The sequence below is a fragment of the Dryobates pubescens genome, chromosome 7 (assembly GCF_014839835.1).
Source record: "Dryobates pubescens isolate bDryPub1 chromosome 7, bDryPub1.pri, whole genome shotgun sequence".
NCBI lineage: Eukaryota > Metazoa > Chordata > Aves > Piciformes > Picidae > Dryobates > Dryobates pubescens.
Window position 1 is genome coordinate 6444926 of NC_071618.1, and position 12937 is coordinate 6457862.

Consider the following 12937-nt stretch of genomic DNA (forward strand, 5'->3'; position numbering starts at 1 on the left):
CCAGCAACAGCGACCCCACCACCTCCTCAGGCAGCCCATTCCAGTGGGCAATCACTCTCTCTGTGTAAAACTTCCTCTTTTTAAAGGGCAGTTTACTTTTGCTAAGAAGTCGTTAACAGGCACTCAACTGCACACTTTTACAGAATCACAGAATCACTGAATTAACCAGGCTGGAAAAGACCTTTGAGATCATCAAGACCAACCTATCACCCAACACCATCTAATCAACCAAACCATGGCACCAAGTGCCTCATTCAGTCTTTTTTTAAATACTTCCAGGGATGTTGACTCCACCATGTCCCCAGGCAGCCCATTCCAATGGCAAATCACTCTCTCTGTGAAGAACTTCTTCCTAATGTGCTTCGAATATGCTTAGCATTCTTACTGGAGAAAGCACTTACCTACTCTTATGAGTTTTATATATACAGAATCAGTATGGCCTATGATTTCTTAGAAGTCATGTAACGGAGGTCAATGTGATTGTCAATAAAATAAGGAGAACTGTGGGAATGACAGTGACGAGCAGTGTGAGCAACCTGGCAGTTCAGGCCTGGAGCCTGACATGGTGGCAGGCCATGCTCAGCGTAAGTGCAGAGCCAGCTAGCAGTATGCCAAAACAGTGCTGTGCCTGCAGCACTGTAACTAAAACGAGACGCTGGTAGCTAGAAACATAGTGAGTTATCTCGGGACACCAGGACACGCACCTGCAGCAACAAACCTCACGTGTCATCCATAGTTGGACCAATAATCTACAATAGTGTGATGTGTGGTCACTCATAGGGGACCAATGACTCCAAGGTTATATAAATTGTAGCAGTTTCCTTGCTGCGCACTTCTTCTTCTTTTCCTGCCTGTCCTATCTCCTTTCCTTCCATGCTTTACTGTGCCATGCTTTCACCATAGGCCTGAGCCATAGGCCTGCAACACTGGAACAATAAAGGCTCAATACCCGATCATATTGGTCAGCCGTATTGATTCCAAGAACCTCCGTCGTCACCATATCTGGCTAAAGAGAACCTCTACAATACTACAAAGAGCAGAATTAATACATCACTTCTCAATATTTTATATATATGTAACACAGATGCCAAATGAACTACTTGTGATAGACTGGCACACAGAATTAGGGGCTTAGTATAAAGACACCCTGACAGAAATACAGAGAGGGGGGGAAAAAATGGGATCAGTAGAAAGGATCACATTACATTTTGATCTTTGAGATTTAAGATTTTCAAGAAGTCTGTTTTTTTCACAACAAATAAGCCACACAGGGCATGAGTGGTATGTAGCATTACAGGAATAATCTTTGTAGGAGGACTGTGTCCAACTATTTCTCTAACATTTCAGCAGTAAGCAGAACATCTCGTCAGTCTTTTCATTCCACCAGTTTTTCAGAAATGAGCACATTATTCTTCTCCAATATTTAAAGCTTCTACAATGTTCCTCTCAGGTAGTATTTTCCTTTTCTTTCAGAGACAGAACTAGCTTGCATGGTCATATCACCACAAATAAACACTGGGTTTTTTTAGACAACCACTTTTGGGTAACACCTAACAGGGGATTGAGTGTACCCTCAGCAAGTTCACCGATGATATAAAACTAGGGGTGTTGGCTGACACCCCGTTAGGCTGTGCTGCCATCCAACAAGATCTGGACAGGCTGGAGAGCTAGGTGCAGGCGAACCTCATGAGATTCAATTAGGACAAGTGCAGGGTCCTGCATGTGGGGAGGAATAACATCAGGCACTAGTAGAGGTTAGGGGCTGCCCTGATGGAATGCAGCTCCGTGGAGAAAGACCTTGGAGTTCTAGTGGACAGCAAGCTCTGCATGGGACAGCAATGTGCCCTTGTGGCCAAGAGGGCTGTGACCATTTGAGGCTGTGCCTTTAAGAAAGGGACAGTGCTGGGACACTCTGGCTGAATATTTTGTAAATATTGATATTCTAAATGAATTTCATTGGTAGATTGGTAGAATGCAGCTTTAAGTTTTAGTGCAGTTAGAATCTTGCTCAGTGTGTGTGGGTGTTCCTCTTTGCTCTCCCTTTTCAGCCTGTCTGCTTCTGGGCATCTAGCCAGAAGGACCACAGATAACAGATAAGCACTAATATTGAAGGCCTACTAACTTTTGCTTCCCTATAACTGCCTTTTTTTCTCTCTAACCCTCTTTGGGAAAAAAGGGAGGTGGGGGAGAGAAGGAGGTATGGGGGGGAACCCCCCTCGGTCCGGGGGTTTTGTTCCTGTATCCTTTTTTGCTGTATATTTCTGTATATATATTGTAAATACTGTATATACTGTGTGTACATACCCTGCATTTCCATATTGCTTGTAAAATACAGTATTCCCTTTGCCTCTCCAGCTGAGTTAGCTGTGTTTTTTTTTATTCCTTCTTAGTGGGGGAGGGAAAGCTGGGCCTTCTCTCTTAACCCACCACAAGGGCCAATGGTATCCTCGGGTGCGCCAAGAAAAGTATGTCCAGGAGGTCTAGGGAGGTTCTTCTCCCCCTCTACTCTGTCCTGGTGAGACCATGCCTGGAATGCTGTGTCCAGTTGGGCTCCCCAGTTCAAGAGAGACAGGGATCTGCTCTCTTGAAACAGAGAGCCATGAGGATGATTAGGGAACTTTAGCATCTCCCCTGTGAAGAGAGACTGAGAGACCTGGGGCTGTCTAGTCTTGAGAAGAAAAGACTAAGAGGGGATCCAATCATGTCTGAGGGGTGGGTATCAAGTGGAGGGGGGACAATCTCTTTTTGGTGATGTGCAATAATAAGACATGGAACAATGGATACAAACTTGTACATAGAAGATTTTACCTCAACATGAGGAGAAAAAACTTCTTTACAGTGAGTGTGATGGAGCACTGGAACAGGCTGCTGAGACAGGTAGTGGAATCTCCTCTGGAGATTTTCAAAACCCACCTGGATGCATTCCTGTGTGGGCTACCCTAGGTGTGGTCTTGCTTTTGACAGGGAGAAGCAGGGGGCTTGGACTCGATGATCTGTGGAGGTCCCTTCCAACATCTAACATTCTGTGATTCTAATAAGTAAGTCCCTTTTCTTATGAACTTCCAGAGTGATTTTCTTTTATGTCCAGATATAGAAAAAAAATTAAAATATGTAATTCAGCTTCAGAACTACTATTTTATAGTATATATATATTTATATATATCTATATATATGTACACATTCAGGTGAAGGAAACTTGTCCAGGAAGAAATAAGGAAAGAATTACACAGCCCTGTGGCTTCTCCCCACCGCAAGATCTGGAGTGAGTCTGTGTGTCCTTAGATTAAGCTGCAGAGTATTATACCAGTTATCCTCTTCAAAGCAGCCTATAAAGCCTTTCCAACACACAAAATTTAGTTCAAATGATCTATATCATCTTATACTAATAAGGTTCTAAACGCCCGGACTTAATAGCACAAAGTATACTTTCCTAAGAAGTAAATAGAATAGAATAGAATAGAATAGAATAGAATAGAATAGAATAGAATAGAATAGAATAGAATAGAATAGAATAGACCAGACCAGGTTGGAGCACATCCATTCAGACTGTTATAAGGCAGCACAGTCTGAAATTAGCAAGAATTTGTCATAACTTGGTTAAATCATACTATTACAACGCATCAGTTCTGAGCACAAACATAAAAAACTCTCCTCGCTCATGGCTAGATGAAAGTGTAAAAGCCGTATTTGCAACAGTCTTCTGACATGTTGGCACAGAACAATTTGGCTCTGTCAGATGTTGGTGTAGAATGCAGCAGTGTTGTGCCAATGTGTCGGAGGTACCTGCTGTAACCGCATCAGCACATCACACTTTAAAACAACACTACTGTGACCGTTTGAGGCTGTGCCTTTAAGAACAAACACTGCTGGGACACACTGGCTAAATGTTTTCCGTACTAGAACCAAAACATTCTGATATTCTAAACGAATTTCATTGGTGGATAGACAAAATGCAACTTTAGATTGTGGAGCAGTTGGAATTTTTTTTCCCCTCAGTTCAGTTTGGTTTGGGAGTCGGGGGAGTTTGGGTTTCAGCCTGTTCTCCCTGCCTGCTTCTCTGCGAACTGCTAGAGTTGGCCTTCAGATAAGCAAAAACTAATCCTGCATGGGCTTTTGAAGCTTACTAACAACTCTTTCCCTTAATAACTTGCCTTTCTTTCTCTCACCCCTTTTTGGGAAAAAAAGGGAGGTAGCGGGGGAGAGAGGCAGTTACAGGGAGGGGATCCCTCCTGGGGGAGGGATTTTTGTTGTGTTATTTCCCTTTGCTGTATATTTCTATATATATATTGTGAATACCTGTATATATTGTGTTATATATAACCTGCTTTCCATATATGCTTGTAAATATATAGCTTGCTCTTCGACTGGGTTAGCTGTGGTTTCTTACTCTGTGGAGGAGGGAGAGCTAAGCCCTCTCTCAACCTACCACAACTACTTAGTCAAAGCCCTACATTATCTCCCCTTTCTGTCAGAACTGATTTTGTATCTCCACGCTGGACTGCAGTATACTAAATAAACAGTGAGATAACAAAGGGACGTCTAGATAACTTCAACAGAAGAATTGTGGTTCTTTTTCATTAGGGTACCTTGATCCTTATTTCTTTTTCAGAAATTTTCTTTTGCTTCTCCACTTCTTTTCTTTTACGTCTTTCTTCTTCTCTGCGTTTCCTTTTCTCTTCCTCTCGCAGACGCTTCTTCTCCAATTCCCTCCGCCTTCGTTCTTCCCTTTTCTCTTCTCGTATTCTCTGAAGAGTTTAAAAATGATTAGTTGTAAATTGTCCAACAGAAAACCACGTGGAACATAAATGTTGAACTTCAGGCAAAAGTCTGAACGTACCTGCTTTTCTAATTTTCTATTTTTAATATATTCCAAAAGGGGTGTTGTTCTTCTAGCTAAAACACAAAAAATTTGTGATATAGTGTTCAACTCCTACAATATGTACTCATTTCTTTACTTCAGCAGTAACCTCTTTTTTTTTTTTTTTCTCCTAGCTTTATCTGCAAGGGAGCTAAGTAATTAATAAACCTATTTGGTTTACATATTTTTGAAGGCATTCCCATCATTCTGCTTTAGAAACATTTTGTTGCTTTTTTGCTGTTACAGTTAGAAGCAAGAGAATTATGTTGCATGACTATTGATTAAGTAAAACTTGTTTCTTTTCAGTTCAAGAGAACAGCCTTCTTCTCTTGCTCATCAAATGGTTATTTCACCAAAAAGGAATGAAATATGTTCAGAATCAGTCCCTGCATTTGAATTTTGTACATCACAACCTAGCTATATTGTTGTTCATACACAGCCCGCATTACTGTAACCTCACATGGTATTTTTCAATCCCAGATTTCAAAGTACATCATGAAGGAAACACTTTAATTCCAACATATCAATTCCATTTAGCTACCATTTAGCACTCACCTCTCCATAGAAAAACAGGATGAGTAAGAGATAAATGGTTTGTCCCAGGTCACACAGAAAAGTATCAGCAGATTGAATAAAATTCTTGCCTCCCCAATCAATAAGATGCCCACACCTCCTGTATCACACAGCCATCCTTATGTTACAGAGCTGTCTCCACACTCTATCCTAAGACAGCTGCCCAAATTCTACAAAACCTTGGAGAAATTCATCAAATTATATAGCATGTATAGCATTGATGACTGTCAGTACTGAATTCAAACTTTAATTCATATACTTACAGCTGTGAGAATTTAAAACAAATTTTATTAGTCTTAGATGTCCCAGGATAGTTACAGAAAATGTTTCCTACTAGAAATTGCTCTCCAGCTATGCATAGGATCCTTCCTCAAAACAGAAGATTTTACTATTAGAATGCATGACAGGATTTGGAAGAAGAAATAGCATAGCCAAATCTAAACACAATTCATATCCCAAAAACACGTGAATATTTTTCTCTTGAAAGCATGATTATCCTGGGGACAATCCATTCATTAATGGTAAAAAACTTGCTACATGGTTATGAATGGGAAGGTTTGATAGGATTCAGTATTTTAATTTATTAACAAATAGTAATGCTCAAAAGCAACAACCATAAAAAAAAGGATGGCTTGAGGTCTTCCTCCCTCAATCCCTAGATTTTCCATGCTGTCCCTTCCCCTTTATCTCCCACTTGCTTGCAATTTTTGACAAATTCTTGGTCTGCAGGAACCCTCATGACCAGTCTCTCAAATCTGCAGCTCTGCCCTCTCTCCTGATCCCACAAGTTCCCCTGTCTGAGCAGAGGCCACCTCTGGGCACTTTTACATGCTGAAAGTGATCACAAATTGTAACTGGAGGGTCTGAGGAAAGGATAAGCTGCACTGGGACCCAAGTCACGTCTGTGGCTGTAATGCAAGAGGTTTAATTAGAAATTACAACTTGAAGTTCAAGGGAGAAAGAGGCAGTGTGATGAGTACTATCAAAAGGAAAGGGAAAAAAAGAATCTTCATGAAAGCTGAAACATACCCATCTCATTCATGGGCCCCACTGCACATAACAATGTAAGAAGGTTTTCTTAGATTTTTGAAAGAAAATAAATTACAAAATGAAAGCCTGTGTCAGCAACAACTTTCATTTTGTTAGGTCAAACTCTGTTTTATATCTCTCTGCCACACTGAAACTGACAAGCTAACACATCTGATGTAATGCATAAAACAATGGTGCTTTGCGGTAACACAGAGAATGAGTGGCCCAGTCCTGCCAAAAAAAGTCCTGGGCACATCCTTCACTGACCTCATAAGAGTAATATCTTTGAAACTGGACATGCAACTAAACCCTTAGATAATTTTACTATGAACATGCTGCAGAAAAAATACAGCAACTGGTTTCATTTCCTGTGATTTAACAAAGAAACAGAGCTCCTAATATAATGCTGCTTCAGCCTTTACTGTTCCTCAGGAATCTGCAGCTCTCAAAGCTAATCATTCTCATTGATAGACTATTTTAAAGCTAATAAATCTTTCTTGATATTGTAAACTTTTTCTAAATCCTTAGGAATTTCTGACTGCTTTTACTCTGTTGTCAAATACCAGGGAAGAGTTGGGGTAAATAAAAATTGCTGGAGAACTTCCCTATCTAGAACAGAAATAAACAAGTTTTACTTACAACAGAATTATCTAAATGTCCATACTTCCAACATTTTAATTTCTTCTAATTTGTTTAAGTTCCAGATCTCTCTAGTCAACTCTCAAACAACAGTAAGAAGCAATACAATAAGAGGAAATGGCCTCAAGTTACACCAGGGGAGGTTTAGATTAGATATTAGGAAAAATACAGCCACCAAAAGGGTTGTCTAGTTTTGGAACAGATTGCCCAGGGAAGTGGTGGAGTCTCCATCCCTGCTTACATGTGGCACTTAGGGACATGGTTTAGTGGTGGACTTGGTAGTGTTATGTTTCTGGCTGGACTCAATGATCTTAAATGGTATTTTCCAGCCTAAACGATTCTGTTCTATAATTCTAATAGAAAGAGGTGGCTACTTGTACACTGCAAACAAAACAATAGCAAAGGTCAATTTTACTTTCCTGGTTGATGGTTGCACCTAGGGGAGGAGTGCAAGTTCTGCATATTGTCACTTGGAAGTAATGGCACGTCATCATTCCCTGTCATCCTGAGACTTGCATACTGACATCGAAGATTTCAGTGATGATCTTACTAAAGATTCCCCCCAAGACTGTGGAAGTCATGCTGCATGCATACAGAAAACAAGGTGATGCCTTACTTTGAAAGCCTTTGCAGAATCTTGACCATGAGAACAAAGAGAGATCATTTCATATTTCTCAATCAAAGCAGTTAATATAAGGGATCAATTGTTAAGTATTCTGTTATTTTATCCTTTTAAAATAAATCTTCCATCTTTGGTACATCTACAAGTATTCAGTAGCATTAAGGACCTGTTTCAGAAGCCTCTGTGCATGCAAGGCTTCCAGGGAGATCAAATGATTCCATGCATAGAGACTTAGAAGAATAGGCAGGGTGATTCCTGCCACTGCTTGGCTGGATAACAAAAAATTAACTGTGATAATCTCAATCTGTTAGACTGAACATATCACCTCTTGAAGGTAATATCATAAAGATATAAAAATAAGGTATTTAGTATTCTCAATAATAAGAAAAATCAAGAAAACAGACCAATAAGTTCTCTTGTTTTGGCCTCAATCTCTCCCAAAAGAATCTCAGGATTGGCACAGATTTTTTCTTCATCAGCACAGTAACTCTCTAAAAATTTTCTATATTCCGGATCTGTGAAGACAAAAAAATTGAATTATGTAAATGCATTGCAATGTGTAACAGAAACAGAATCTGTTTTCCACTGTGGCACCAAGAAAATATCTTTACCATCTTCAATGCTCCCAGCTTTGGCATCCTTCTTCTTCAGCTTCTTTTTGGAAATCTTCTGGAATGGAGCAAATTCAACCACTGCAGGGTACTCCAATCCTTAAAAGAGATCAACATTTTTTTGCAGGGAAAAAAACCCAATGTTCCCTATATTCAATTAAGGTTTTCAAAATTCTTCAAACTTGTGTTGAGCAGTCTTACTTGAACTCAAAGGTGAATGTTTCTACAATCCAATCCCAATAAAAAATTACATGTAGCTGTAGCTTAGGTTCAAAACAAACTACATTTATATTTTAATTATATGCATAAAGTTGGGTTGTTTTTTTTAACATGCTAGCAGGGACTGTCAAAAGGAAGATGACTACTGTTGCACAATAAAATTCTTGCATTATTATTTAGAATTTCCTTTTAATTCTTCACATCTTTATTGACTAGAGATATTTGCATAAAATCATAACAAGTGGTACACACTACTGGGAAATTAATCTGAAACAACAGAGTTGCTTCTGTAAAGTTTTGTGGCCAAAAACCTTAAAAAATAAATAAATGTTGGGTAATATGCAATAATAAAACACACCACCTTCTTCCAGAAGCAAAACTCTAAAATTCAGCATGCAGAACTGAAGGAGATTTATTTCTGTTTGTGATGGGACTATGCAACTTCTTGCCTGTCTTTACTTACATGGACACTTTGTTTTGAATTCTGCCTTATATACTGGATTCTTCTTTGGACTGGAGTCAGAACTGTGTGCAGCTCTTGAATTTTACCTGGTTTCTACTTGCAGCAAGTTCAAGTTTACTCTTTATTCAAGTCCACTGAAAACTTGGCTTAAACCTGCTAGACTATTTGTTAACCTTCTTGAACTTAAAGAGGAGGCTCCGAGGTGACCTAATTGTGGCCTTCCAGTATCTGAAGGAAGCCTACAGAAGGGCTGGGGAGGGACTTCTCAGGATCTCAGGTAGTGATAGGACTAGGGGCAATGGAATGAAGCTGGAGGTGGGGAGATTCAGGCTGGACATGAGAAGGAAGTTCTTCACCATGAGAGTGGTGAAGCCCTGGAATGGGTTGTCCAGGGAGGTGGTTGAGGCCCCATCCCTGGACATGTTTAAGCCCAGGCTGGATGAGGCTCTGGCCAGCCTGATCTAGTGTGGCGTGTCCCTGCCCATGGCAGGGGGGTTGGAACTAGATGATCCTTGTGGTCCCTTCCAACCCTGACTGATACTATGATACTATGAACTTGGTAATCCTTGTTTCAGTTTTAGTCTCATAAATGCAATGCTGCTATACAAGTCTCACCAGAGGGTACCTTTGGTCAAAACTTGTGCTCCCTGCACAAATGTGCCAAACTGGCCACCTGTGTCCAAGCTATTTTGCAAAGTACAGATTATTCTGGCTTCAGTCCATCGTAACAGTGGAGAAAATGCTTAATTTGGGCAAAGTGAAGTCCTGGCAGAGTCATAGTGTCTTTCTAGTTTTTCATCTAAAACACACAGAATTTGAAATCTGGGAAACACACTCTGAGGAATGTGGTGTTCTCCATCTCTAGGAAAATCCATCCAAATCTGATTAAGTTAGGAACCTACAAAATATCTCAAGTAGGAAATGCTGAAAAGGAATTTCTGAAGAGATCTCTTTTTTAAGAGATCAACTCTCCAGGAGTAGGTAAGACTACTTTTTGCAGGACCTCTGCAACACTGAGTGTACAGAATACACAGTATCTACACAAGAAACCCACAAATCCATTTCAGTTTTATACAATCCATGCAATATTTTACAGAGTACAAGTGAATGAGGCAAGGAACTGATAAAAGGAAAGCACCATTGCTTGGTTATGGCAATTTCATGCTACTGTAGGAGACCCACATCTATCCATAACCACACCACAGACTTATTCTTTACAGTTGGGCAAATGTTTGCAGACTGACTATTTTAAAGATGGCAAGCAGTTTTGTCATTCTTGTTCTTGGAACTCAAGATCTCTGCAAATGCTCTAAAAAGTCAAGTTGTACACATCTCAAAGTGGGCAATCAAAATTATACAGTCTTGCTTTTTCATAATAGGAGTAAGTGGCACAACTTGATCTCACAGAAATATGCTGGAGATACAATAATTCATGCTTGCAATGTGTTCAGCTACTGTTGTGATGAATCATGAAGCTTCCACTAGATAATTATCTTAATAGGATCTTCACAGTCTATTGCTCAAGGTACAAGTATGCAGATGAAGCACGCACACCACAGAGACAAGCAAGACTGCGTGGACAAACATATTCTGCACTTCATTAAGTGCTACCTTTTAATGTATTTTTATGTTAAAAAATGGTATAATTAGTAAAAGGGAAGGAAGTTAATGTTCTGAAATGGTATATGTATATACATACACTTAGTATCTTACAAACAGTCCAACCTTTATTATCAATGAAGACATAGCCATCAAAGCGATCTCTAAAAAGAAGGATGTCCTCAGGGTTTCTAAAGTTAATGTATGCTCTTGAGTAGAGATGAGGATAAAGGCTGCAAGAAGAAACAATTTTATTTTCTATTATTTACTAGTCTGGTCAGGACTAGGGAAAAAAAAGAAGTAAAACTAGAAGGATTACATTGTAATTCTCATCTGCTTTGAGAAATGGCTACCTTAAACATCCATATTGAAGTCTTTACATATACATATCTAATTATATATATATATATGACAAAAAGTAACTGAACAACTGATTTCCTAGCTGAAACTATGAAATGTATTCTGAACTGAGAAGACTATTTCTAGTTTGTTTTCTCTCCTAAATGGCAGAGCATATGCTTCTGTTGTGCAGGATCAAATCTTTTAAGTCTAGTTTTTAATGACTTAAGAGATAGGAGTAACAGCAGTGCCTCTGAGGAACTTCTAGGACTTCTAAGAAAGTCTTTCACTGAAAGGTAAGTAAAAGCATCCATTGAAAGTGCAGATGCCAGGCTGTCACTGTATTTAAAGAGATTTCCACCTTTTAAAAAATTACATAGCCTAATAACTGGCAGGACAATCCACTGAATTATATACAAATAAATAAACTCCATCTGATATACACATGCAATGTCTAGTTGTGAAGAACAAGTATTGTGAAAATCCAAAGCATTTCCAGCAAAAGGAAGTACAGGTACTTACCTAAAATAATTCTGATTCTTCAAGAATTGATTGGCATAGATCTCGCTTCAAGGGTAAATATTTAATGTGCCTAATAAAAACCTCAGAGTTGGCACACCCACCAGTAGCAATGAAACTGAGGTAATCCAATGAATTACCACCTATCAGCTAAGATAATTTGAGTTGTGGCATGTGCATGCTATAAATCCCTGCAACTATGAGGACAGGTCAGTATTACACCAGGGTTTTGAACACATCTGAACTAAAGTCCATAACTTTAAAATACCTGCGTTCATAATACTTTTGGCACACATGGCCTGTCTTCAGACAAGCTCACCACCAGCAGCAGAAGACAATAAACACATAGCTAGTTGCAACTGTATTCCAATCCCATAGGTATTTCAGAAACAAATTTCACCATGACTGAGAAAAGACAAAAATATGGATTGGATCACTGGACAGATACGTGTGGTGACTGAAAGCAACAGAGTTTTATGTTTTTCAACTGTGCATCCATATGGGTTCCACATTTGAATGTTAGAAGGTGACCATGAAAAGCAGTGCTGTCAAATAACTAATGATTCTGTAAATTTACCAAATGTGTGCCTGGTAGTGTAGTCTGGATAAATTATTACAAAACCCTAGAGGGCATTGTTCATTTAGACATCTTGCAAGCACCAGCTATGGAGTGTTTCTACAGCATGCAGAGGATACACCTTCTAAAGAGCTATTTCATCCATATACACTCACTGTATTTTGATATTCCAGGATGGGAATAGCATTCAGTGAACTGTACACCAGTAACCACAAAAATGCCTGCTAGGGCATGGCTAGGACTGGTGACACAAAGCATTGCTGAAAGATCCTGCAGGCATGGCACCCTCCTTCATCTGCTACACCTACATGGATGCCACACAGGTATGGTCCACAGAATCACAGAATCAACCAGGTTGGAAAAGACCTCAGAGATCAAGTCCAACCTATCACCTAACACCTCATGACAACTAAACCATAGCTCCAAGTGCCACATCCAATCTTTTTTGAACACCTCCAGAGATGGGGACTCTACCACCTCCCTGGGCAGCCCATTGCCCCTCACCTCAAGCCTAAACTGCCCCTGGCACAGCTTGAGACTGTGTCCTCTTGTTCTGCCACTGGTTGCCTGGGAGAAGAGACCAACCGCCACCTGGCTACCACCTCCCTTCAGGTAGTTGTAGAGAGCAATAAGGTCTCCCCTGAACCTCTTCTCTTGCAAGCTATGTCTAGACAGCTTGAACAAATAAGCATGGTGGTACACAGCTGGGTTTTGTCATGGTGTTCTGAAAACCTTGTAGATACTTGCAAATGTCCAGTCTGCACACGCACCACAACCTACCTCAAGGGTGGCTGTGGATTTATGCCCAAGATGGAAAGATGAAAGACGACAGCTTCCTTCTCATAGGTTTCAAAGAAAAGGAAAACAAAGGGAAGAAAAAAATAGATGA

The 12937-nt window shown here is 39.8% G+C and overlaps 1 protein-coding gene across 5 annotated transcripts in view; it reads right to left on the reverse strand.

Moving 5' to 3' along the window:
- The window catches only part of UPF3A (UPF3A regulator of nonsense mediated mRNA decay), a 33383-nt gene that overhangs the window by 10624 nt on the left and 9822 nt on the right, over window positions 1-12937 (reverse strand). For 3 of the 5 annotated variants that reach the window (XM_054162884.1, XM_054162886.1, XM_054162885.1), the window contains exons 3-7: window positions 10740-10846; window positions 8333-8431; window positions 8126-8236; window positions 4838-4893; window positions 4587-4745 (exon numbers count right to left, since the gene is read on the reverse strand). In XM_054162884.1, the coding sequence (XP_054018859.1) occupies window positions 4587-4745; window positions 4838-4893; window positions 8126-8236; window positions 8333-8431; window positions 10740-10846 (532 nt within the window). The remainder of the gene's footprint in view (window positions 1-4586; window positions 4746-4837; window positions 4894-8125; window positions 8237-8332; window positions 8432-10739; window positions 10847-12937) is intronic. The other 2 variants (XM_054162887.1, XM_054162888.1) reach the window with 2 other exon arrangements.